Below are 24,104 nucleotides of genomic sequence, written 5' to 3'. Positions count from 1 at the left end.
TATAGCAGTCCAAGGATATGAAAGAGAATCTATTAAGAAAGGAGTGATATAGAGGTGTGGCCTCTCCGCCATGTTATTCAGTCTGTGTAGTGAGCAAATAGTAAAGGAAACCAAGGAGAAATTTGGAAAGACAATTAAAGTTCAAGGAGAAGAAATAGAACCGTTGAGATTTGCCAATGACGTAATACTGTCAGAGAGGGTAAATGTCTTGCAAGAGCAGTTGAACAAGATGGACAGTGTGTTGAAAAGAGGTTGTAAGAATAATATGAACAAAAGTATAAGAAAGGTACAGGAATGTAGTCCAATAAAATCAGGTGATGTTGAGGAAATTAGATTAGGAAATGAAATACTATAAGTAGTGCAAAATTGTTAAGGCTTTCGTGGCCACTTGTTGACGAACTGCCCGTTGGCTTCTGTCTCGGGTTCTTCGGCCGACGTTTGTTTCGTGATTTTTTCGACGTTTCGCCAGGACGAGTTGCTGGCATTGTCAAAGCTTTACCCTCCATTGCTGGTGGTGGAGTAAAGTCGGGCTCGCGGACGCAGAGTACCGAATATGTACCTGGCGCGCCAGTTTTGCTATTTGGGCAGCAAAATACTTCACGGTGGTCGAAGTAGAGAGGTTATCAAATGCAGACTGGCTATAACGGAGAAATAATACCTGCAAAAGAGGAATCTATTAGCATCGAACATAAATCGAAGTGTTTGGAAGTCTTCTCTGAATGTATTTGTCTGGAGTGTAGCCACGTCACTGAAACGTGGACAGTAAGCAGTTGAGACTAGAAGAGAATACGAGGTTTTGAAATGTGATGCTGCAGAAGAATGCTGATGATTAGATGGGTAGATCTAGTTGACTCGAATTTGGGAGAAAAGAAATTCATTAAAATAAGGAATCAGTCGATAGGACACATTCTATGCTATGAAGGAATCGTCGATTTGGTAATAGTGAGAAGTGATGGGAGGTAAAAATTGCAAAGGGAGAACAAGGGATGGACGCAGTTAGCAGGTCATACGGATGTGGGTAGCAGTAATTATTCGGAACTGAAGAAGCCTACATAGGATAGACTATCGTGGAGAGGTTCATCAAACCAGCGGACTGACGACCACAACGACAACATATCAAAAACAAAAGTTTAGTTTAGTTTTGCATAATTCAGTAACAGATTTCTGAAACATATGTCATACTGTTATCCGAAGACTAGTTTTCAGCTTACTTTACATAACTAAGACGATTAAGTATTCCTCATTTGCAAATGACTTTTTAGCGTACAATTATTTAGAGTGTGAAGCAAATTAGGTGGAAGCCCATCCACATTCTAAATTTTAGAAACCAGTCTGGCAGTACCTCGGTGTGAATCACCACACCATTTCGTACGGTTTAGTGTTATACTTCAATTATACTCACCATCTGCCGATGTCGTTCGCGGCTGAGGGCGCTGTCTAGGACCGATGTCACACTAAAGACACAGTATATAGAATTATTAAACCACCACGAGTTGAGATGTGGACCTCACGGTACCCAACTTGACTGGCGTAGAAGCTCAAGAAGACGAAGTTCCCATCATCCATGACGCTCAGTATACGTCAATGGAGTATTTAGCCGGCCAACGCTAACTGCATCCAGCTCATTAGTGGGTAGTCGACGAAGAGTAACAGGCCAGAATGATTCAAAGGCCCTGGCCTTGAAATGAATCTTAAGAGTAACAGTAATGACTGACGGCATTACTCGTACAATCGTACTTAAGTTAAGTGTCTACTACAGACACTTAGATCGGCTCTATTGTTTGGAATCGGCAAGTAGACAAGGTAGCGAAAATCAAATGAATTCAGAGGAGTACTAACAGGATCGTAATATGTCGATACAACTTATTTGTGTAAGAGAGGTCCTCAGAGAACTTCAGAGAAGTTAAACAGAAATCTTTGGAAGACAACGTAGCTCTCACGAAACCCGGCTGGATAAATACAATATAGAGAACCGGTAATAGAGGAAGTGTATAAAAAAATTCTACAAGGTCAGAAAGTCGGAGCATAATAAACTGGAAACTATGGGGAACGAAACTAATCGTTCTTTTCAAAAAACCATGCCGGCATTAGCCATAATTGATTAGGTAAATTACAGAAAAACTTAATGCGGATGGCAGAAAGGGAATTCGAACAATCAGTCTTCCGTATAAGAGTCAAATACCTTGCGCCATCTCGCTCTGAGAATACATTTGACAATTACTACGAACTGTCATTATTTGCAACCTCTTTTCTACTTTTATTGAGGGGAGATCTCACTAAAGAATATTTCTCTCATTGGAAAAGGACACATTTGAGAAGTATTTCACCAATATTAAATGGTGCAAAAATATTCATTATAGTACTATAATTCATTACCTACTACAAAGTAAATAGGCCACTTTGTGTTTCCAACTTTTAGAAGCAGAAATTCGCTTCGAAACATTAAACGAAATGACCGAGCGAGATGGCGCATTGGTTAACGGCCCTGGCCTCGCATTTGGGAGGAGAGGGGTTCGTATCCTCTCCGGTCACTCATATTATCGTTGTATGTGTTTTTCTTAAGTCAGATTGGGAGATAGATACTTCGAAAAAGACAGCCGATCCCTTTCCTCGTTGTTGTCCAAGTCGTGCTTGTGTTCCGTTTTTAATCTCTAGGTTGTCAGCTGAATGTTAAACTGCAATATTCAGCCCTTTCTTAAAAATTGGTGTAAATAGTTGTCGCCTATGGAATTAATGGGGATAGAAGACGGTAATACTTAGCAGATTAAAATCAAATAACAATGAGTAAACTGCAGTTTATCTTACAGTTGTTGTTGTGGTTTTCAGTTTGGCACATCTCTCCACGCTAATCTATGCTGTGCAAGCCTATTCATCTCCACGTAACTATTGCAATGTGTGTACATCTGAACCTCTTCACTGTATTTAAGCCCTGATCAACCTCTACAACTTTTACACGCCCCCCCTCCCCCGCACACCACTTTCCATTACCACTCTGCAATTCCTTGATGCCTCAGGTATATACTGTATTATTAACCTATCTTTTCTTTTAGTCAGATTGTGCCGCGAATTTCTTCTTCACCCAGTTCGATTCAATGGTTCTTCATCAGTTACTCAGTTCACCCACCTAATTTTCAGCATTCTACTGTACCAGTACATCTCAAAAGCTTCTGAACTGCTTACTGTCCGGGTTTCACTTCCGTGCTAGGTTACGTTCCACACGAATACCTTAAGAAAATACTTATTAACACTTAAATTCATGTTCTAGGGGACTGATAAGTCTCATAGTGCTCAGAGCCATTTGAACCATTTTTTAAAATTCATATTCCATGTTAATAAATGTTATATTTCCAGATACGCCTTTCTAGAAATTGACAGTCTGCATTTTATATACTCTCTACTTCGGCTATCGTCAGTTATTCTGCAGTGTACTGAAATACATCAACTACTTTCAGTCCCATATCCCAACTGATTTCTATCAGCATTGCCTGATTCAGTTCGAGTACGTTCTATTAGCATTGTTTTATTTTTGTTGATGTTCATCTTACAACGTCTTTTCTAGACGGTGTCCATTCCGTTAAAGTGCTCTCGAAAGTCGTTTGCTGTTTGTGACAGTATTACGTCAGTGGAAAATCTCAAAGATTTTTATTTCTGCCCCCTGAGCTTTAATTCGCTCTCCAAATTTCTCCTTCAGACAGTTTGGAACTAGAGTAATGCTGGACGTTTCAAAAATTTTTACTCCCACAGATATGGCCCAAACACAAGCTCTTCGTAAGAGTAACTGTATTGTATGTTACCACAAGGTGGTCAATAGATTTGTCCAATGACGGTTTTTTCTACAAATGTACGCACTTTTTCCTTAAAACCTATAATGTTGACGCATATTCTTTTTGACACTGAAGAGCAATGAACTGGAGATGGCAAAAACCAACCGATTAAAACCGATGCTAGTATAACCAATATTTTTCGATTTTTGTTTGGCATGGGTAATAACAGCTACTTTTATTTCTCCTGATAACAATTTTTACAGACTTTTTTTTTTTAATAACGAGCTTGGTAGGTATTCTGTGGCTTCTGAAGGATTTCTACTGCCTTTGAATGACATCGTTTCAGATGAAAGGGATCTACTTATACATATCAACACAATATGAACAAGTATTTATGAACAGATTCGACAGTAAATGTTGGTCAATGGATTAATTCATTATCGAAATTTTAACTAATGCCTTGTAATTGTTCTTAATAAATGTTATATTTTGCTTACTGTCTAATTGCTCACTTGACTTTTTTGAAAAAGCATTTTTGGTTTTGTCAGTAAAAAGTCAATTGTATTTAAATTCCCTTTAAAAAGTAAAAAAATATATATTTAATTAAAAACTACCTCTTCAGTTGAAATAATTTAACAGAAAGTAAGCCAAAAATTTTTTTGAAAAACTTATTATTATTTCTGTGATACAATGATAGATAAAGGGATTTATGAGAACAGTAACAAATTAAAAACTTAACAACTCATTCATAGCTTAATAAAGACAGAAAGTAGCTGCCTGTGTTTTCAAAATGTGCCTTTATCTGCTTGTAGCCCTTGAAAATAGACAAGTTAACACGAAAAATACGGTTCTGCAGTCTCAGTTTTCACGCTTTAGCACTGACCATCCACAATACCAGTAAGTGGTATGATCCTCGATTACAACATGGTTTTTGAGCAGAGATTTAAGAAATTAGGAACATTAGGAGAATATCAGTGAACGCTTTTGTAGTTCTCAACCCCTCAATACTTTTCGAGCAAAGCAGCGAACAGAGGACGCACTAAGTTCTTTTACAGTTACCTATTTATGCTGATATTTTGATTCTACGTTTGTTTAAACATATAACGCGAAAGTCTCAGCTGGTTTGAGAATTGTTAAACCTTTGTTCGATGTCTACGTTCATTGCTGTAAATAACGGCAATGAAAAGCCGATAATTGGTTATCAAACAATGGAAAATCCGGGATAGAATGTAACAATATTATGAAAAGGAAAGTTGCTACTCACCATGTATCGGAACTGCTAAGTCGCAGATAGGCACATCATAAGCTTTCGGCAAATAAGGCCTTCAGTGTGGCTTCAGCTGCCAGAGGTTGCAGTCCTGTGTGTGTGAGTTGCATTTGTGTTGTGTGTCGTCTGTTTTCGACGAGGGCCATGCTGGCCGAGAGCTTATATTTCGATACTTGTTTATTTTAGAAAGCGGTTATTTTGAGAATTTACGTCGATGATACTGCACACTTTGAGACGTAAAATCGCCCCTCGTAAATAACTATTACCAAAATGAAAGAAACTGAGTGCGAGCTTACCCTGACATCGGCTTGCGGCAGCAGCGCCTTCTCCTCAGGAGCGTCACCTGTGGCCAGGTTGGCCGCCTCTTCGCGCAGCAGGCTGCGCACGCAGCCGTTCTGGGGAATCCCCCGCGAAGCCACCATTTCCAACTGCGTCATCCTCACCAGCAGCTGCCGACGCTGCTCATGGTCGGACTTTCCTAAACACACAGGATTCTTTACACACTCTTAGTGCTCGTGACTCTGAAGAGTTTGTTACTTTGTCCAACGTTTTTCTTTAGACACGAGGTAATCACAAGTGGCAAGTGCTAGCAATATTTTTATTGAACCGTTGGAGCAATTTGTATGTCGGTGTACTCCAATTGACAGAGGGGCTGCTGTTGTTCAGTTTGAACAGCTGAAGATGAGTCAAGGCTAAAACGATCATGAAGAAATTTTGATGCAGCTAATGCCACAATTCAATAAAAATGAAGCAAAACAGTCACGAGACAGTGTACGGTACATATAAACCGTTACTATGGAGTGTTTGGTTTTTTCACGTCAGGATTCAGGCTTCCATATCAGAAACTTTCACGTTATATCACTCAGACACTTATCCTCTTCAGTCAGCAGTCAGCTCACTCCAGGTACTAAAACATGTAACCGATTTACTCCTGAACCTGTTGGAGGTACCTCATCAGTAAATCAGCTGTTTGAATGGCAGCGGCAAGAGATGCATGAAATTCTCTTGGATGACGTTTAAAAATTAAATGAAACATTGTAAGAGATTCAGAATAATAAGTGAGTGTAACGAATCGATGAAAATCAGTTTATCTCTATTTTCCCTCTCCAAAGGACGTGAACCCTGTGAGGTAACGGGCGAGTTGTGACGCCCTGGAAATATTCTAAGTTCAGAGTTGGCGTAGCCGTGCAGGGGCCTCTTGGCGGGCCGTGGACTGGTAGCAACCACATTGTACCGAATGATAGCTGAGCAAGAGGGGTAGCCCCAGCACGTGGTCCAGCCCCATGGCTGGGAATTCCATAGTGACGCTGTGTCGATGAAGGGTACACGCCGGGAGTGGCAAAGATGGCGGATTTTGTGAAACCTTAATGGCAGACATTTCACAGTTCGTATAGAAATTAATAGTAGCCAGATGAATCATGATACCTCAAAAAGAATCATGTACATTGCCATTACTTGCTTGACGATTCTGACGGTGTAATCAGATTTTCAATATCTTTATTAATTTAAAGTCCAGCATCTGATGATAAATTACACACAGCAACGAATTTCCAAAATCTAAACGGTTCATATGATTTTCTCGATCGACATGCATTTACAAAGCGATTAATGTAAACCTAAATTGGCATAAATTACAGGCTTGAATAGTACATGAGTTATTGAAGGTCAAAGTGGCCGATTACTATCGATCGCGTCAGGCCATAAGTGCTCCACATTTACACGAATAAAGGGTAGTAGCATGCTTATAAACATGTTTATTCATCTGTGTCTTTGTTTATATCCGATATATACTATTCATCAAGAAATTTAAATATTTACTGTGCTTTATAAAGCACAGAGACATCAGGCTACTGGCCTACCTTTTGTTCTATTCCTTAGATATATGTTTATTTATTTTGTTTATGTATCTAATAATGTGTGTTAGGGCCTGTTTATGGTCCAGCTGCAGGAATATTTATTTAATTTCAAGTTATTTAAATGTAAATTGTGTATTTCGAATGTGTTTCATTATGTTTGTGTGGGTGTGTTGGCTTGAAGACATGACGCGAGCGCTCTAGCCAGTCACAGCACTTGTGAATGGGGAAACTGAATGGAACTGGGAGAAGATTTCTGAGTGGGACAGTGCGGGACAGGACACGGGAAGGCTGGATGCGATGGCACGGTGGACGCAGGTTCGCGGGAAAGACTTGGAGAGTGGAGCGGTTTGCGCGTGGTCGCAAGAGATAGAAATACTTCCGAGTGCCAACTTGTGAACTTGTGAGATTTCCGTAGTTTCTACAGTGAAGACGTAGTATGCGTTTAGAAGTGAATATCTCACGAGCTATGTTGTCGTTCATAACTAATTACATGCAGTAGGAATGTATTGTTTCCCTATTATTCAACTTATATTTCATTTAATTGCTAGACTATCGACACCAATAAGCGTTTTGCAGAAATACACCACATTCTCAAAAGTACTTCTACTATCATACTCATCATTTAAAGTCATTAAAAATAGTACCTGAAGATTTTATATAATTGCAGTCTTTCGTTTATAAATTTCTGGATTAATTCGCAATTGCCGAGTCATAGGAATCTTCGACCATTTGATTCATGTTTATATTCATATTGTATACCGTAGACTCAGCAGTATTTGGCTTGTAATGCGACAACTACGTATCTCAGTCCATAGACAACGAAACCAGCCAAAACTTTTAATGTTTCAACTCTGAGCCAGAGGGTACGTAGTTGAGGGCCACCACATCATCATCATTTAATTTTTTAGAAAGGCCGCAACCCACTGTCGACGATAAAACTCAACTATTCCTCGCTACTGAGGCATACATATACAGAAAGATCCATTCATCCCATTCAGTCTAGTTTTCTAGACTCTGAAGTTCATGGATGTACTACAGACGCGGAGACGAGTGGGTTTATGCCCTATAAGACAGGAGAAACTGTCACTCTCAATTTAACTCAGGGTACAGAAAGTCACAAATATAGTACAAAAGAAAGTGAATACAAAGTCTACGACAAGGTACTGTATTGCTAAGATGTGTCCAGTAAAATCCGTCTCTTGCAGTTGGGCTAGTTCCAGCTGCCAGTACCCGTCGAACAATGGAAAATGTTTTACATAACAGATCTCCAGTTTCGCTTTTATTTTTGATTTGACTCAATCCAATCAAAGCAGAGACATGTTGTTTACAGAGTCTGGGGGAAAGAGCTTCCAGAGAAGAACTTTCCTTAGCTTCGCTTTGATCATCGAAAAAGGCGCATTTAGAGATCATAAGGAGGAGCTGAAGGCACTTAAGGAAGTAAAAAAAATAAAAATAAAAGTAAAAGAAAACTAATAGCACCATCGTGGTCGATAGCGCTGTATAAACATAAGAGACTTCGAGCCCCTCGTACATATCGTAATATTACCTGATGAAGTTTGGAGGGATTCAAACTGGTAACAAACAACGTTTTCTTTACTATCAGCTCATGATGTTGCATAAAAATTACCTTCTTTAAATATTTAAGAGCTATGGGGCATCGCCTACACAAAATATTCATAACTTTTGCTTTATCCTGCCATATAATTTTTCATTTCTGTCTTCTCAAATGTCATGTTACGGGCCTTTATTATAACGAAAGCAGCAGTAAGAAAAAAGTTCGATTCGCTACATCGTTTAGTGAAATACGGGCACGTTGTGGTGACGTCCATAGGCACTACAGAGCAGCACATGAAGCTGTTAGGGCAATCTGGCGTAAGTGAAGCGGAGTCATACTTTATCTTATCACCATGGTGAAAAAATTAGCAACAAGTGCTGGTGAGAGAGCCAGACTTGCCTACGGGATTCCTGTTCACTCAATACCGACTGCGTTCAGTCCACCTGATTGTGAGCTTCGCGATGAATGGGTTGCTTCTAGAATGCATGTCACTATAAATACTGTCGTAATTTCATTTTTTTTCTGTCCTGGCGTTGTTCTGTTGATCACTTTTGCTTTATTTTGCTAATAGCGCTCCTGCAAATTAAAAAAAAGGAAAATCGCCTTTTAACACGTTGAATGCCACGAGGCTGTCAGCGCACATAGCAGAGCTTCACATCTGATGCCTTGTGCCCGCTGGCTCAGTACAGTGTACACTGAAGTGACAAAAGTCATGGGGTGGTGATATGCACATATCACAGATGACGGTAATCTCAAGTACACGAGGCATAAAATGGCAGTGCATTGGCAGACATGTAATTTGTACTCAGATGATTTATGTGAAAAAGTTACCGACGTGATCATGGCCGCATGACGGGAACTGACAGACTTTCAGTGCGGAATGGTAGTTGGAGTTAGGCGCATGGGACATTCCATTTCGGAAATCGTTAGGGAATTCAGTGTCCCGTGATCCACAGTGTCGACAGTGTGCCGAGCATACCAGATTCCAGACATTTACCTCTCACCACAGACAACTCAGTATTCGACGGTCTTCACTTACTGACCGAGAGCAATGCATTTGCGTAGAATTTTCAGCGCTAAAAGACAAGCCACACTGTGTAAAATAACCGCGGAAATCAATGTGGGACGTACGACGACCGTATCCGTTAGGACATTGCGGCGAAATTTGGCTTTGATGGGGCTATGGCAGCAGATGACCGACGCGAGTGCCTTGCTAAAAGCTCCACATCATCACTCCTGAACTTCTTCGTGAACATGTCGGTTGGACCCTAGACGACGGGAGAATCTTGAACTGGTCAGATGAGTACCGATTTCAATTGGTAAGAGCTGATGGTAGGGTTCAAGTGTGGCGCAGACTCCACGAAGCTATGGATCCAAGTTGTTAAGAAGGCTCTGTGTAAGCTGGTGGTGGCTCCATAATGGTGTGAGGTGTTTTTATGTGGAATGGGCTGGATCCTCTGGTCCAACAACATTGTCTGGAAATAGTTACTTTCGACTGCTTGGAGATCATTTGCAACAACGATGGAATTTTGATGGATGACAATGCACCGCGTCACCGGGCTACGCGATTGGACGATTTGAACAAATAATCTAACGACCCAGATCGCCCGAAAGAATTCCACTGAACATTTATGGGGCAGAATGGAGAGGTCAGTTCTTATACAAAATTCTGCACCGACAACACTTCCGCAGTTATGGGTGGCTCCAGAGGTATCGTGGCTCAACATTTCTGCAGGGGACTTCAAACGACTTGTTGAGTCCGTGCCCCGTCGTGTTGCATCACTACGTCGGGCCAAAGGAGGTCCGACACTATATTATTACGCATTCCATGGGTTTTGTCACCTCCGTGTATAGTGCAATACTTTGCATATCTTGATCATGTTGACGCTTTACATTTCTATTGTATTGTATTGACCTGGGGACCTCGAAACGACGGAGAGGCTTCGTATCGCGCCTAGCCTCAATGGCACACAACCCCACAACAGGCTACAGCAGTCCACTCACCCCACCGCCGCCCCACACCGAATTCAGGGTTATTGTGCGGTTCGGCCCCCAGTGGACCCTCCCCCCCCCCCTTCCCTCCGGAACGTCTCACACTAGACGAGTGTAACCAAAATCTTTGCGTGGTACAGTAATGATGGTGTACGCATACGCGGAGAAAGTGTCTGCACAGCACTCGCCGACATAGAGTAACTGAGGCGGAATAAGGGGGGAACCCGGCCGCATTCGCCGAAGTAAATGGAAAACCGCCTAAACACCATCCACAGACTGGCCAGCACACTGGACCTCACACTAATCCGCCTGGCGGATTCGTGCGGGGGACCGGCATGCCTTCCCGCCCGGAAAGCAGTGCGTTAGAAAAAAATGTTCAAATGTGTGTGAAATCTTATGGGACTTAACTGCTAAGTTCATCAGTCCCTAAGCTTACACACTACGTAACCTAAATTATCCTAAGGACAAACACACACGCCCATGCCCGAGGGAGGACTCGAACCTCCGCCGGGACAAGCCGCACAGACCATGACTGCAACGTCTTAGACCGCTCGGCTAATCCCGCGCGGTTGTGCGTTAGACCGCACAGCTAACCACCATTTACATTAATTTGTATTTCTTGATTATGTTGACGCTTTATCATATAATACGAGGATAAATCTTTTTATTTCAAACTGATCCTCTGTGATCAAACATTTTGACGCCACGAGATTGTAGAAATACTGGTTTCACTGAATAATGAGTGAGGATGATGGAAGAATCGGATTTTATGTCAGTGATGCAGTATAATTGCATTTTTCATACGAAGAAGATGCGTTTGTGGACAGAACTGGTAGCGACAGCAACGTTGATGACGTCTTCGTTGGTGATGGTGATGGCAACGGACTGCAAGAAGTCTACAGCAAGCAGAAATGTAATAAGTCACAGTTGCGACCAAGCCTTAACTGATATACTTCGCCAACTCGAGACCGCATATACTGGCCACGTTCGTCCACGCTAGATGTTTCATCAAGAAGCCACATGTTACTGCTTGTATTACAAACACATCATCCAAAGATCTGCTTTACTAAATAGAGTGAAGCATACTTGACGAAAGATATTTTCGACTCTTGCTGCAAAGGGGTATCGAAAGAACACAGCAGCGACGGACGAAAATTTGTGTCATACCGGGATTCAAACCGTGATTTCCGGCTCTATCCGCCTTAACCACTTCGGCTATCCGAGCGTGTCCCCCGTCCGACCCAAATCTTCATACGTCGCACCTACAGACTGGAGTCCTCCGTCCATTAGTCGCCTCGCTTGCGGCCCTACTGTATTCCCTCGGATTCTGACACTACTGGTTATATGCGCTGAAAAGTTGATGGTTGGAGAGACATCACTGTTACAAGTAGTCTGCGGAAACCTGCGGAAACCAGTTGTCGGCCACAGAGACATCATATATACGGATCGCGATAACCCCTTCAGCCTCAACTAAGGCGTGAAGATGGTACACTGAAGCGCCGAAACTGGCAGCTACGCAATAAATGACATCATAAGGTCGCCTTGAGGTGTTTCACTTCCTTAGAAAAGGAAGGAAATCGGCCGTGTTCTTTCAAAGGAATCATCCTGGGATTTACCTCGAGCGATTTAGGGAAATCACGGAAAACCTAAATCTGGATGGCCGGGCTGGGATTTGAACCGTCGTTCTATAAGGCGCGAGTCCAGTGTGCTGACTACTGCGCCACCTCGCTGACTGAAAATCAATTTTGACTGTAAGTATTGTTGCAGTTGTCATTATTTTAGCAACGTGCAGTACCAGAGTGAATCACTCTGCACTGAATTGAAACTTCCTGACAGATTAAATCTGTTTGTCGGACATGGCCTCCGACCCGGGGCCTTCCTTTTCGCAGGCAAGTACTCGTACCGACTGAGGTGTCCACGCACGGCTCACCACTCGTCCTTAGAGCCCCAATATCATTCCCCCATTTTTCAAACTTAACAGTTCTCATGGCAGCGAGTGTGCCTTCACGCATTTCCGCAGAACTGTATTTACTGGTCTTCTCAAAGTAGATACGTATTGTTTCGAATTAAGTCGCGTGTGATATATACACTACATCTACATCTACATGATTACTTCGCAATTCATATTTAAGTGGCTGTTGATATACTTTCCGGGATGTGAGGTCGTGGTCCAAGAACTTTTCTGCTCCTTACGTTTTGTCCAGGACTGCGCTGGACTTCCTCAGAGGCTCCGCTGAGTCTTGCCGTAAGGAGCAGAAAAGTTCTTGGACCACGACCTCACATCCCGGAAAGTATATCAACAGCCATGTCAACCGGTCGTGAAAGCCTTCATTCTACAATCACATTTAAGTGCTTGGCAGAGGGTTCATCGAACCACAATCATACTATCTCTCTACCATTCCACTCCCGAGCAGCGCGCGGGAAAAACGAACACCTAAACCTTTCTGTTCGAGCTCTGATTTCTCTTATTTTATTTTCATGACCATTCCTACCTATGTAGGTTGGGCTCAACAAAATATTTTCGCATTCGGAAGATGAAGTTGGTGACTGAAATTTCGTAAATAGATCTCGCCACACTCTCTCGCCTATTACGTGATAATACAAAACGAGCTGCCCTTTTTTGCATCCTTTCGATGTCCTCCGTCAATCCCACCTGGTAAGGATCCCACACCGCGCAGCAATATTCTAACAGAGCACGAACGAGTGTAGTGTAAGCTGTCTCTTTAGTGGACTTGTTGCATCTTCTAAGTGTCCTGCCAATGAAACGCAACCTTAGGCTCGCCTACCACACAATATTATCTACGTCGTCTTTCCAACTGAAGTGGTTCGTAATTTTAACACCCAGGTACTTAGTTGAACAGACAGCCTAGAGAATTGTACTATTTATCGAGTAATCGAGTTCCAACGGATTTCTTTTGGAACTCATGTGGATCACCTCACACTTTTCGTTATTTAGCGTCAACTGCCACCTGCCACACCATACAGCAATCTTTTCTAAATCGCTTTGCAACTGATACTGGTCTTCGGATGACCTTACTAGACGGTAAATTACAGCATCATCTGCGAACAACCTAAGAGAACTGCTCAGATTGTCACCCAGGTCATTTATATAGATCAGGAACAGCAGAGGTCCCAGGACGCTTCCCTGGGGAACACTTGACATCACTTCTATTTTACTTTATGAGTTGCCGTCTATTACTACGAACTGCGACCTTCCTGACAGGAAATCAAGAATCCAGTAGCACAACTGAGACGATACCCCATAGGCTCGCAGCTTGATTAGAAGTCGCTTGTGAGGAACGGTGTCAAAAGCTTTCCGGAAAACTAGAAATACGGAATCAACTTGAGATCCCCTGTCGATAGCGGCCATTACTTCGTGCGAATAAAGAGCTAGCTGCGTTGCACAAGAACGATGTTTTCTGAAACCATGCTGATTACATATCAATAGATCGTTCCCTTCGAGGTGATTCATAATGTTTGACTACAGTATATGCTCCAAAACCCTACTGCAAACCGACGTCAATGATATAGGTCTGTAGTTCGATCGATTACTCCTACTACCCTTCTTAAACAGTGCGACCTGCGCAATTTTCCAATCTGCAGGTACAGATCTATCGGTGAGCGAGCGGTTGTATACGATTGCTAAGTAGGGAGGTATTGTATCAGCGTAATCTGAAAGGAACCTAATCGTTATACAATTTGAACCTAAAGACTTGCCCGTATCAAGCGATTTGAATTGCTTCGCAACCCCTAAGGTATCTACTTCTAAGAAACTCATGCTAGCAGTTGTTCGTGTTTCAAATTCTGGAATATTCCATTCGTCTTCCCTGGTGAAGGAATTTCGGAAACCTGCGTTCAATAACTCCGCTTTAGCGGCACAGTCGTCGGTAACAGTACCATCGGCACTGCGCAGCGAAGGTATTGACTGCTTCTTGCCGCTTGTGTATTTTACATACACATGCTCGGCCACCATTGACCAGACGTTTTCAGTTGGCGAGAGATGTGGAGAATGTGCTGGCCAGGACAGCAGTCGGACATTTTCTGTATCCAGAAAGGCCCATGCATGACCTGCAACATGCGGTCGTGCATTATCCTACTGAAATGTAGGGTTTCGCAGGGATCGAATGAAGGGTAGAGCTACGGGTCGTAACACATCTGAAAAGTAACGTCCACTGTTCAAAGTGCCGTCAATGCGAACAAGAGGTGACCGAGACGTGTAACCAATGGCACCCCATACCATCACGCCGGGTGATACGCCAGTACGACGATGACGAACACACGTTTCCAATGTGCGTTCGCCGCGATGTCGCCAAACACGGATGCGACCATCATGATGCTGTAAACAGAACCTGCATTCATCCGAAAAAATGAAGTTTTACGATTCGTGCACCCGGGTTCGTCGTTGAGTACACCATCGCAGGCGCTTCTGTCTGTGATGCAGCGTCAAATGTAACCGCAGCCATGGTCTCCGAGCTGATAGTCCATGCTGCTGCAAACTTCGTCGAACTGTTCGTGTAAATGATTGTTGTCTTGCAAACGTCCCCTTCTGTTGACTCAGGGACCGAGACGTGGCTGCGCGATCCGTTACAGCCTAGCAGATAAGATGCCTGTCATCTCGACTGTTAGTGATACGAAGCCGTTGGAAGCCAGCACGGCTACGGAATGTATTACCCTCCTCAACCCACCGATTCTATATTCTGCTAACAGTCATAGGATCTCGACCAACGCGAGCAGCAATGTCCCGATACGATAAACCGCAATCGCGATAGACTACAATCCGACCTTTATCAAAGTCCCCTCCTTACACAAGGCATCACAGCCACATTTCACCAGGCAACGCCGGTCAACTGCTGTGTGTGTATGAGAAATCGGTTGGAAACTTTCCTCATGTCAGCACGTTGTAGGTGTCGCCATCGGCGCCAACTTTGTGTAAATGCTCTGAAAAGCTAATCATTTGCATATCACAGCATCTTCTTCCTGTCGATTAAATTTCACGTCTGTAGCACGTCATCTTCGTGGTGTAGCAATTTTAATGGCCAGTAGTGTATTTGGTTTTGATACGTCGAAAACATGAGGCTCTTTATCATTCCCTAGCAAAATTAGAATTGGCATATTATGTCTTACAAGGAAACATCACCAATTTGACGTCTCATTTTAAGGAGAGGGGAAAAAAGGCCACTTGCAAGATGTCAGCCTCAGGAATCGATATCATGTGAAAATTTAGGCCTTAATTCTGATAGTGCACGTTATGACCTGAAATCACAGCTTTTAATTTCTCACAAACACCGGTTGTTTGTCATTCGCTCTGCCCACAGTTGCTGTATAATTTCGAGTGCGAAATACTGTATAATGGGGTGAGTAAAAGGCTTGTGTTCATAATATCGGTGAAGGACAAGCAACAGAGTTATATGCATAAATGCGGACACGGCCAATGCTCTCTTCTATACAGGTGGACAGCAGGCTCTGTCTTTTGCGGGAATCGGCGAAATGCTGGAAGTAATGAGTGTAATGGGCAAGAGGGATTACGAGTACATACGTAATGTGTGGATAGGTTTACAATTTGGGTGTGACAGAAGGCGTGCTTGAGCAGTCCGTGTGTTCGCAATGACCACTGTGCCCGGAATGTGCAGTGGTCAGCGCATCTGCTTAGGAGACCCGGTTTCGAATCTCAGTGTGGCACAAATATTCAACCTTCCCCATTAATTTAAATTACTGCTCAATCCTGGCCGAAGTCCGTAATTCCTTGCCGGCCGCCGTGGCCGAGCGGTTCTAGGCGCTGCAGTCCGTAACCGCGCTGCTGCTACGGTCGCAGGTTCGAATCCTGCCTCGGGCATGGATGTGTGTAATGTCCTCAGTTTAGTTAGGTTTAAGTAGTTCTAAGTCTAGGGGACTGATGACCTCAGATGTTAAGTCCTATAGTGCTTGGAGCCATCTGAATTTGTAATTCCTTTGTGTCTTAATAGTGCTTTTATTCATAGTTTCAAAAGTGTCCGGTTTCTTCCTGTATCTGGTGCAAGAGTTCTTTTGACTTTGAACACGATTTTTATGTTGTACTCTACAAATTCAATGTGAATCACATGCTACCTATACAGTGAGGGACACAGTGTTACGTTATACAGAAATGAAGTGAGAGCATGAAACACGAAACCAATACTTAGCCCATACGTCTCGAAAATGATTAGTGGAAGGTCGAATTCAATAATTCAATTACTATTTTTCGGGAGAATGCCTTTCAACAGTCTGCTACCCATACACTCTATGCGGCTATTTGAAGGCGGTAATAAGATTGTCCGAGTCAAGTTTGGTGATGTTTCCTTGTTGGAGTGCTTCATTAAAAACCTAGCGTAGCGCTATACAGTTATTAACATCTCTGTCACGTGTTACTTTCTTTGGATTGTAAAGCTGACACTGTTTATTATGTTTATACCGTGTATGTAGGTGATGTTGATGTATTATGAACTCGTATTACTTACCTCTTCTTCGCGTAAAAAAGATACTAAAATTTTACCCAAATTTTCGCTTGGGATCGATTTTTGTCGCTGATATCTTTCAAGTGTAACTACAGGCTGGAGTATCAACAATATAAGGAAAAAGATTGCTACTCACCGTAAAGATGACACACTGAATTGCAGACCAATGCGAACGTGTTCTTGTCCGAGCTGTCAGAGATGGCGGTCACGTGCGTGAGAAGTGTGCGTGCTTGTGTGAATGAACGTGTGGGTGTTTCGTTTTCTGAAGAAGGCTTTGGTCGAAAGCTAAATATATATCAGTCTTTTCGTTGTGTCTGCTTGCAACTCAACGTGTCATCCTTACAGTGAGTAGCAATCTATATTTTCCTTATATAGTTGTTATCTTGCAGTTGTGCCTTTTCCTCTTTAAAATATGGGGTCAAGTTGGTGTTGTTTCCTTGTTGGAGAACGAGGATCTGAAAGGGAACGTTTCTTCTTTTTTTACACTAAATGTGTGACTCAATATCAATTGTCACGCTCTTGCGGAATCAGCCCCTGTGTCCGCGAAATAGGCGCAGCTGAATCTATGCCGTCGTCATCCCAAGATATTTCGCACTGCGCAATGCTTTGAAGAGCCCCGTCATGAAAAAGTAACTCAAGTTAGACAAAGAGTAGCGAAGTCGACAAACGCCACCAGCCTGGTGACCCCTGAGGTGCTCAAGACACAGAATCACGTTATCTCCGATGTTCCTTTTGGGTCGATGCCAGCGCAGCTGCCGTATCTCATCGTCGCTGTAAAACGTCACAAGCGGCACAGATGTCGGTCGTGTTTACTACCAGCCAATGTTTATAAGTCCTGGTGGCTACTGTCTCGCTATTTTATAATTTCTTGGTTGGTGAAATTATGCACCTGGTATTTGTACTGCTGCAGAAACAAATTAAGTCGTTCAGTGGCTGTATATGTTGATGGGGTAGGAACATTCATACTGCGCTGCAGCAGGGCTCTGCTGGAGGCAACCTCTGTTACCTTCTCGCGGGTCGCAAGCACGATGTGTCAGAATGGTACGTATACAGTGAGGGACACAGTGTTACGTTATACAGAAATGATGCGAGAGCATGAAACACGAAACCAATACTTAGCCCATACGTCTCGAAAATGATTAGTGGAAGGTCGAATTCAATAATTCAATTACTATTTTTCGGGAGGATGCATTTCAACAGTCTGCTACTTATACACTCTATGCGGCTATTTCAAGGCGGTAATAAGATTATCCGAGTTTTCCATTCAATAAAAGAATGAAATAATCTAGATACACGGTGGCAACCGTGAGAATACATTATGTTAGTTGTATTACAGTGTCGTTTCTCCTTTCAAGGAAACAGACAAATCTTGTTACCAGTCGACATGACCACAGAAAACCCAGTACAACGAAAGTTAATCCAATTTTTCCTCCCTTTTTCCTTTTTGGCTTTGAATGAAAATAATTTGTAAGTATGTGCTACCATTGTTTAGAGCCAAAATTATAGAATGAGTTTCTCGAAGTGCCAGACGTCTAAGTGATAAAGATACAGACTCGCCCAACAAGACAAGAGGTTGTAGTTGGACAGCCGGCTGGTGTGGCCGAGCGGTTCTAGGCGCTTCAGTCGGGAACAGCGCGACCGCATGGCCGCAGGTCAGAATCCTGCCTCGGGCATGGATGTGTGTGGTGTCCTTAGGTTAGTTAGGTTTAATTAGTTCTAATTATAGGGGACTGATGACCTAAGATGTTAAGTCCCATAGCGTTCAGAGCCATTTGAACTTTTTTTTTGTAGTTGGACATACCCATTTACTCCACGCCAGCCACACAGCCACTCCCACACTCTTTTCCACGAAAAAATACACACACGTCCAGTGCACAGAAACGAATTATTGAATTAATTTTAACTATTATTAATGAAGACGCAGGCATTTCCATTTCTCAGTTTTATGGTTTTCATTTGGAGTTTGCTAGTCTTCCATCTGGCGTCTTCCCATGCGGAGGATACGAAAATGCTCCCTAGAAATGGCGGGTCCCAGGGAAATTAAATAAACTAGCATAACGGGAGGAAAGATCTCGAAGCTGTAGAGAAGGCAATCTGTCTAGGACAGATAAAATGTGAGATAAATCAGCTGCGGCAGAAGCCACATCACTGTCTTTATCCCGCACAGAGTTTCCGACGTTGCCAGGGGACTCACAGAAAAGTTTAAATACGAGGGTTATCCAGAAAGTAACAGACGTTTCGGTCTATCACAGCGGTTTACAGGAGTACAGCTCCCGTCTTGGTGCCATAACGTTTCTACACTCATTATGCATCCAGCGGCGGTAGCGTATGGCCTGTGTCTCTGCTACTTTTCATCTGAAGTGTTAAAATGTGTGTTTCAGTGGAAAGTCCCGCCACTTGTGAAGTGTGCTCTGCGATAAGTTTTTGTTGGCAAAAGACTACAAATGAGTTGAAATTTATTGCGATCTTTGGGATGTGTACGGAAAAGAAATAATGAATGAAAGACGAGTGAGGCAATGGTGCATTCAGTTTAGAGAAGGCCTTACCAATGTTCACTACGAGGACCTCACTGGTATGCTTAGCCTTGTGACTGAGGAACTGATGATGAAAATCAGTTTCAAAATTCGTGAAAATCGTCGTTTCACGATTACGGAACTTTCTAAACATTTTTATCGTATTTCACGGAGTTTGGTACATGAAACTGTGGCGGAGAAGCTTGGTTACCACAATTTTTGTGCTAAGTGGGTTCCCAAAATCCTGACGGAAGACCACAAAGAACGGAGACTGGCTGTAGCACTGACCTCCCTCGAAGATTACGAGAAGAATGCTAATAAAGTTATTGCTCGATCGTAACTGCGTGAAGCATGTCAACTGTGAAACAAAAAGGCAGTCGATGGAATGGGGACACAAATTCTCCCAAGAAACAGAGGAAACGTTTGCAAATAGTGTCAGCAAGAAATATCATGGCTACTGTGTTTTGGGACTAAGAGAGTGATTCTCGTTCGTTTACTCGAATGTGGCACAACAATTAACTCAGAGAGGTATTGCGAAACACAGGCATAATTAGGCGGGCCATACAAAACAAGCATCAGTGAAAACGTAGCGTGAACGTTTTTTTTTTTTTTTTCATGACAAAGTATGTCCACACGCGGCCAATCGCATCCGAGAGTTTCTACGGGGTTTTGGATGGGAGGTGTTTGATCATCCACCATACAGATGGAATTTGGCGCTTAGCGACTACCACCTCCTCCCAGGAATGAAGACATGGCTCGCTAAAGAACGCTTTGATACTGACGCCGAACTGCATGCCGGTATAAACCAGTGGTTCCAATCGTAGGCGACTTATTTCTACGGAGACTGTACTGAAAACCTTGTGCTATGGTATGATAAGTGCCTCAATTTGAACAGCAGTCAGTAGAAAAATAGCTTAAGAGTGTAACTTCAAAACTTATATAATAAATATTGTTAATTTTTTCGTAAAAATCGACTGTTACTTTCTGGATAGCCCTCGTAGCAACATTGAGTGTAGGAGGTCTGACACATAATGAAACAGAACTCGAAGATCGAATTTCAGAATTATTGCGGGGTATTACAAAAACTAAGAACTGCTTCTGGAGTCTCCATTTGGTTCTGGAAGCGTTAACGAACAAAATGCATTCGTACTCCTTTGTAAACGAAGGAATAATAATGCAACGTCGTAAGGAGGACAGAGGATACGTCTTCATATAGTCTTTGTATGCTACGCAAGAAAGACTAATTCAAAATACTAATGAATTTTTTATTCCTCGAACTTATTACGCTGTCGTAGCAAGGTGAGAGGTGATATTCCCACGGTGCGCCTCCTATGTCCGCCTCCTATGGCGGATATGAGGGGTGGGGAGGTCTCCTCACTGCCTTGCCGACGGATTTCGAACGAAATGCACCAACTCTGGGTTTTACAATTCCAGTTTAAAGAATGAAATTAAGAAATTCATTTACCCGTTCTGAAGTTTAAGCAATTTCTGAATGCATGACGCAAACGTCACAGGATTTCATAGACAGCAGATGAAATGACTTGGACCACAGACCCCTACAGTACTGAGAATTACGAATAATTCCACGGTTACAGGATCAGATTCCAGTGGGATGTGATAGGGTACATTTGACGAACTGCATGCTCCTGCAGTCTTGATTAGAATACTGGTAGTCGTTGTATAACAATGAAGAGAGTTAATACAGAGGCTTAGCGACAATCATTCTTCCTCAGCGCCTTCCGCTAATGGAACCGTGAAGGGAGTATTAGATAAATGGCATCAGAAGTACATTCCGCCACGCTTGCTGCGTATTCATCTAGAGATACTGCTCGTTCTACGTCTACTTATCGCATACAACTCCATTGTGGCGTGCCTCATGTGATTGGCCTCTTGAGTCACCTTTATGAGTGAATACCCTATTATTCTGAGTAACCCAATAATCATTTCTGAGTGATACAGTGGGTTACGTAGGAGCCACTAGCTCAGTCTTAACAGGTTGAGTCAGCCCCCTGCCCCCTCCACCTAAACGCGTCACGCCAGCACAGCACGCAGTTAGCTGGTTGCGTCCACGTGCGTGGCTCCGTTCTCGTAACGCTGCTGATGGGGTTCTTCCTCGCGCGTCTCCACACGACCAATCAGCCGCCACGGCGGGAGTTACGCCGCGACCCATTCACGTCTGCCGCGCGCGGGAGGCAGCCATCGGCTCAGGCGTCGGTGGACAGTGCACAGCGCTACACTTTCATTTTGCCAGTTACCGTCCTCTATCATCAATACACCATCGTGCTTCTTCCGCAACACTGTCTTTATTTTGGCGCATATTGTATCGACCGGTGTGACACTGTACAAGGACGTCAGTGATACTAGTCAACCACACCGGGAGTTCGTACACGTGGCTATGTATATCGGGATAGTTCGCAACGTCTCTTACGAGTTACACGGTTGAAGAGTTTTTAGCAAACAGAACACAGCATGTTGTTATCAATGGAGAGACGTCTACAGACGTTAAGGTAACCTCTGGCGTGCCACAGGGGAGTGTTATGGGACCATTGCTTTTCACAATACATATAAACGACCTAGTAGATAGCGTCGGAAGTTCCATGCGGCTTTTCGCGGATGATGCTGTAGTATACAGAGAAGTTGCAGCATTAGAAAATTGTAGCGAAATGCAGGAAGATCTGCAGCGGATAGGCACTTGGTGCAGGGAGTGGCAACTGACCCTTCACATAGATAAATGTAATGTATTGCGAATACATAGAAAGAAGGATATTTTATTGTATGATTATATGATACCGGAACAAACACTGGTAGCAGTTACTTCTGTAAAATATCTGGGAGTATGCGTACGGAACGATTTGAAGTGGAATGATCATATAAAATTAGTTGTTGGTAAGGCGGGTGCAGGTTGAGATTCATTGGGAGAGTCCTTAGAAAATGTAGTCCATCAACAAAGGAGGTGGCTTACAAAACACTCGTTCGACCTATACTTCAGTATTGCTCAACATTGTGGGATCCTTACCAGATCGGTTTGACGGAGGAGATAGAGAAGATCCAAAGAAGAGCGGCGCGTTTCGTCACAGGGTTATTTGGTAAGCGTGATAGCGTTACGGAGATGTTTAGCAAACTCCAGTGGCAGACTCTGCAAGAGAGGCGCTCTGCATCGCGGTGTAGCTTGCTGTACAGGTTTCGAGAAGGTGCGTTTTTGGATGAGGTATCGAATATTTTGCTTCCCCCTGCTTATACCTCCCGAGGAGATCACGAATGTAAAATTAGAGAGATTCGAGCGCGCACGGAGGCTTTCAGACAGTCGTTCTTCCCGCGAACCATACGCGACTGGAACAGAAAAGGGAGGTAATGACAGTGGCACGTAAAGTAGCCTCCGCCACACACCGTTGGGTGGCTTGCGGAGTATAAATGTAGATGTAGATGTAGATCTTTTCAGCGACAAATACTGCCTGTCAAACAATGAATTCTTCCATATAAATCTGACTGTACTAAATGGTTCAAATGGCTCTGAGCACTATGAGACTTAACTTCTGAGGTCATCAGTCCCCTAGAACTTAGAACTACTTAAACCTAACTAACCTAAGGACATCACACACGTCCATGCCCGAGGCAGGATTCGAACCTGCGACCGTAGCGGACGCGCGGTTCCAGACTGTAGCACCTAGAACCGCTCGGCCATCCCGTGGCTCTGACTGTTCTGTAATGATTCTTAGGTACCATTGCCTTTGATCACTGAACTGAGTGATCGGTGATCATACTGCCGTCGGTTCGAATCTTACCCACAGACAATGGTGGGATTTGGATTTGTATATGTTATACGTACACATTGGCACTTTAAGGATACTCTACTACATGGATAACGTAGAAACTCATCGTAAAACATACGAGGGCGTGCTGAAAAGTAACACCTCAGAATTCGTTACCTGAAAACTCTTAAAACTTTGTAAATAAAACAAATGTTGGTTGATTGGTTGGTCTGGGGGAGGGGACCAAACAGCGAGGTCATCGGTCCCATCGGATTAAGGGAGGACGGGGAAGGAAGTCGGCTGTGCCCTTTCAAAGGAACTATCCCGACATTTGCCTGAAGCGATTTAGGGAAATCACGCAAAACCTAAATCAGGATGAGCGGACGCCGGTTTGAACCTTCGCCCTCCCAAATGCGCGTCCAGTGTGACTACAAATGTTATTAACATCCTACATCGTTATTCTTTATGTCTACATATTTATTTCTCAACACAGTTACCCTGACGACGAACACATTTCTCCCAACGAAAGACCAGTTTGTTGATATCGACATTGTAGAATGATTTTGGAAATTTGGAAATTTGTGGTAAGTTCCTAAGGGACCAAACTGCTGATGTCATCGCTCCTTAGGCTCACTTACTACATAATGTAACTTAAACTAACGCCAAGGACAACACACACACACACACACACACACACGACTCGAACCTCCGACGGGCGGAACCGAGCGAACCGTGGCAAGGCGCCTCAGAACGGTTTTGTTGCAATGTTTCCACTTTTTTGCGACAAAAAGTTTTATATTAAACGTGGTTAAGGCTGTTATATTTTGACAGAGATTTGGGGAAAATTCGGGTAAAATTGAACTTAAAACGGTAACACTATTATTTATCACAGGTACCAATAAATGTATGTTTTATGGCCTAACCGACTTATTAAAGAG

General features: G+C 43.1%; 1 protein-coding gene across 1 annotated transcript in view; it reads right to left on the bottom strand.

Moving 5' to 3' along the window:
• The window catches only part of LOC126124802 (solute carrier organic anion transporter family member 74D-like), a 241,642-nt gene that overhangs the window by 127,649 nt on the left and 89,889 nt on the right, over positions 1-24,104 (bottom strand). Inside the window, exon 2 of the mRNA XM_049915128.1 lies at positions 5,328-5,509. Within this exon, the coding sequence (XP_049771085.1) occupies positions 5,328-5,468 (141 nt within the window). The 5' untranslated portion in view covers positions 5,469-5,509. The remainder of the gene's footprint in view (positions 1-5,327; positions 5,510-24,104) is intronic.

The sequence above is a fragment of the Schistocerca cancellata genome, chromosome 1 (genome assembly GCF_023864275.1).
Source record: "Schistocerca cancellata isolate TAMUIC-IGC-003103 chromosome 1, iqSchCanc2.1, whole genome shotgun sequence".
NCBI lineage: Eukaryota > Metazoa > Arthropoda > Insecta > Orthoptera > Acrididae > Schistocerca > Schistocerca cancellata.
Note: the sequence above shows the minus strand (reverse complement) of the source record. Positions and strands in the feature narration are given on the sequence as shown.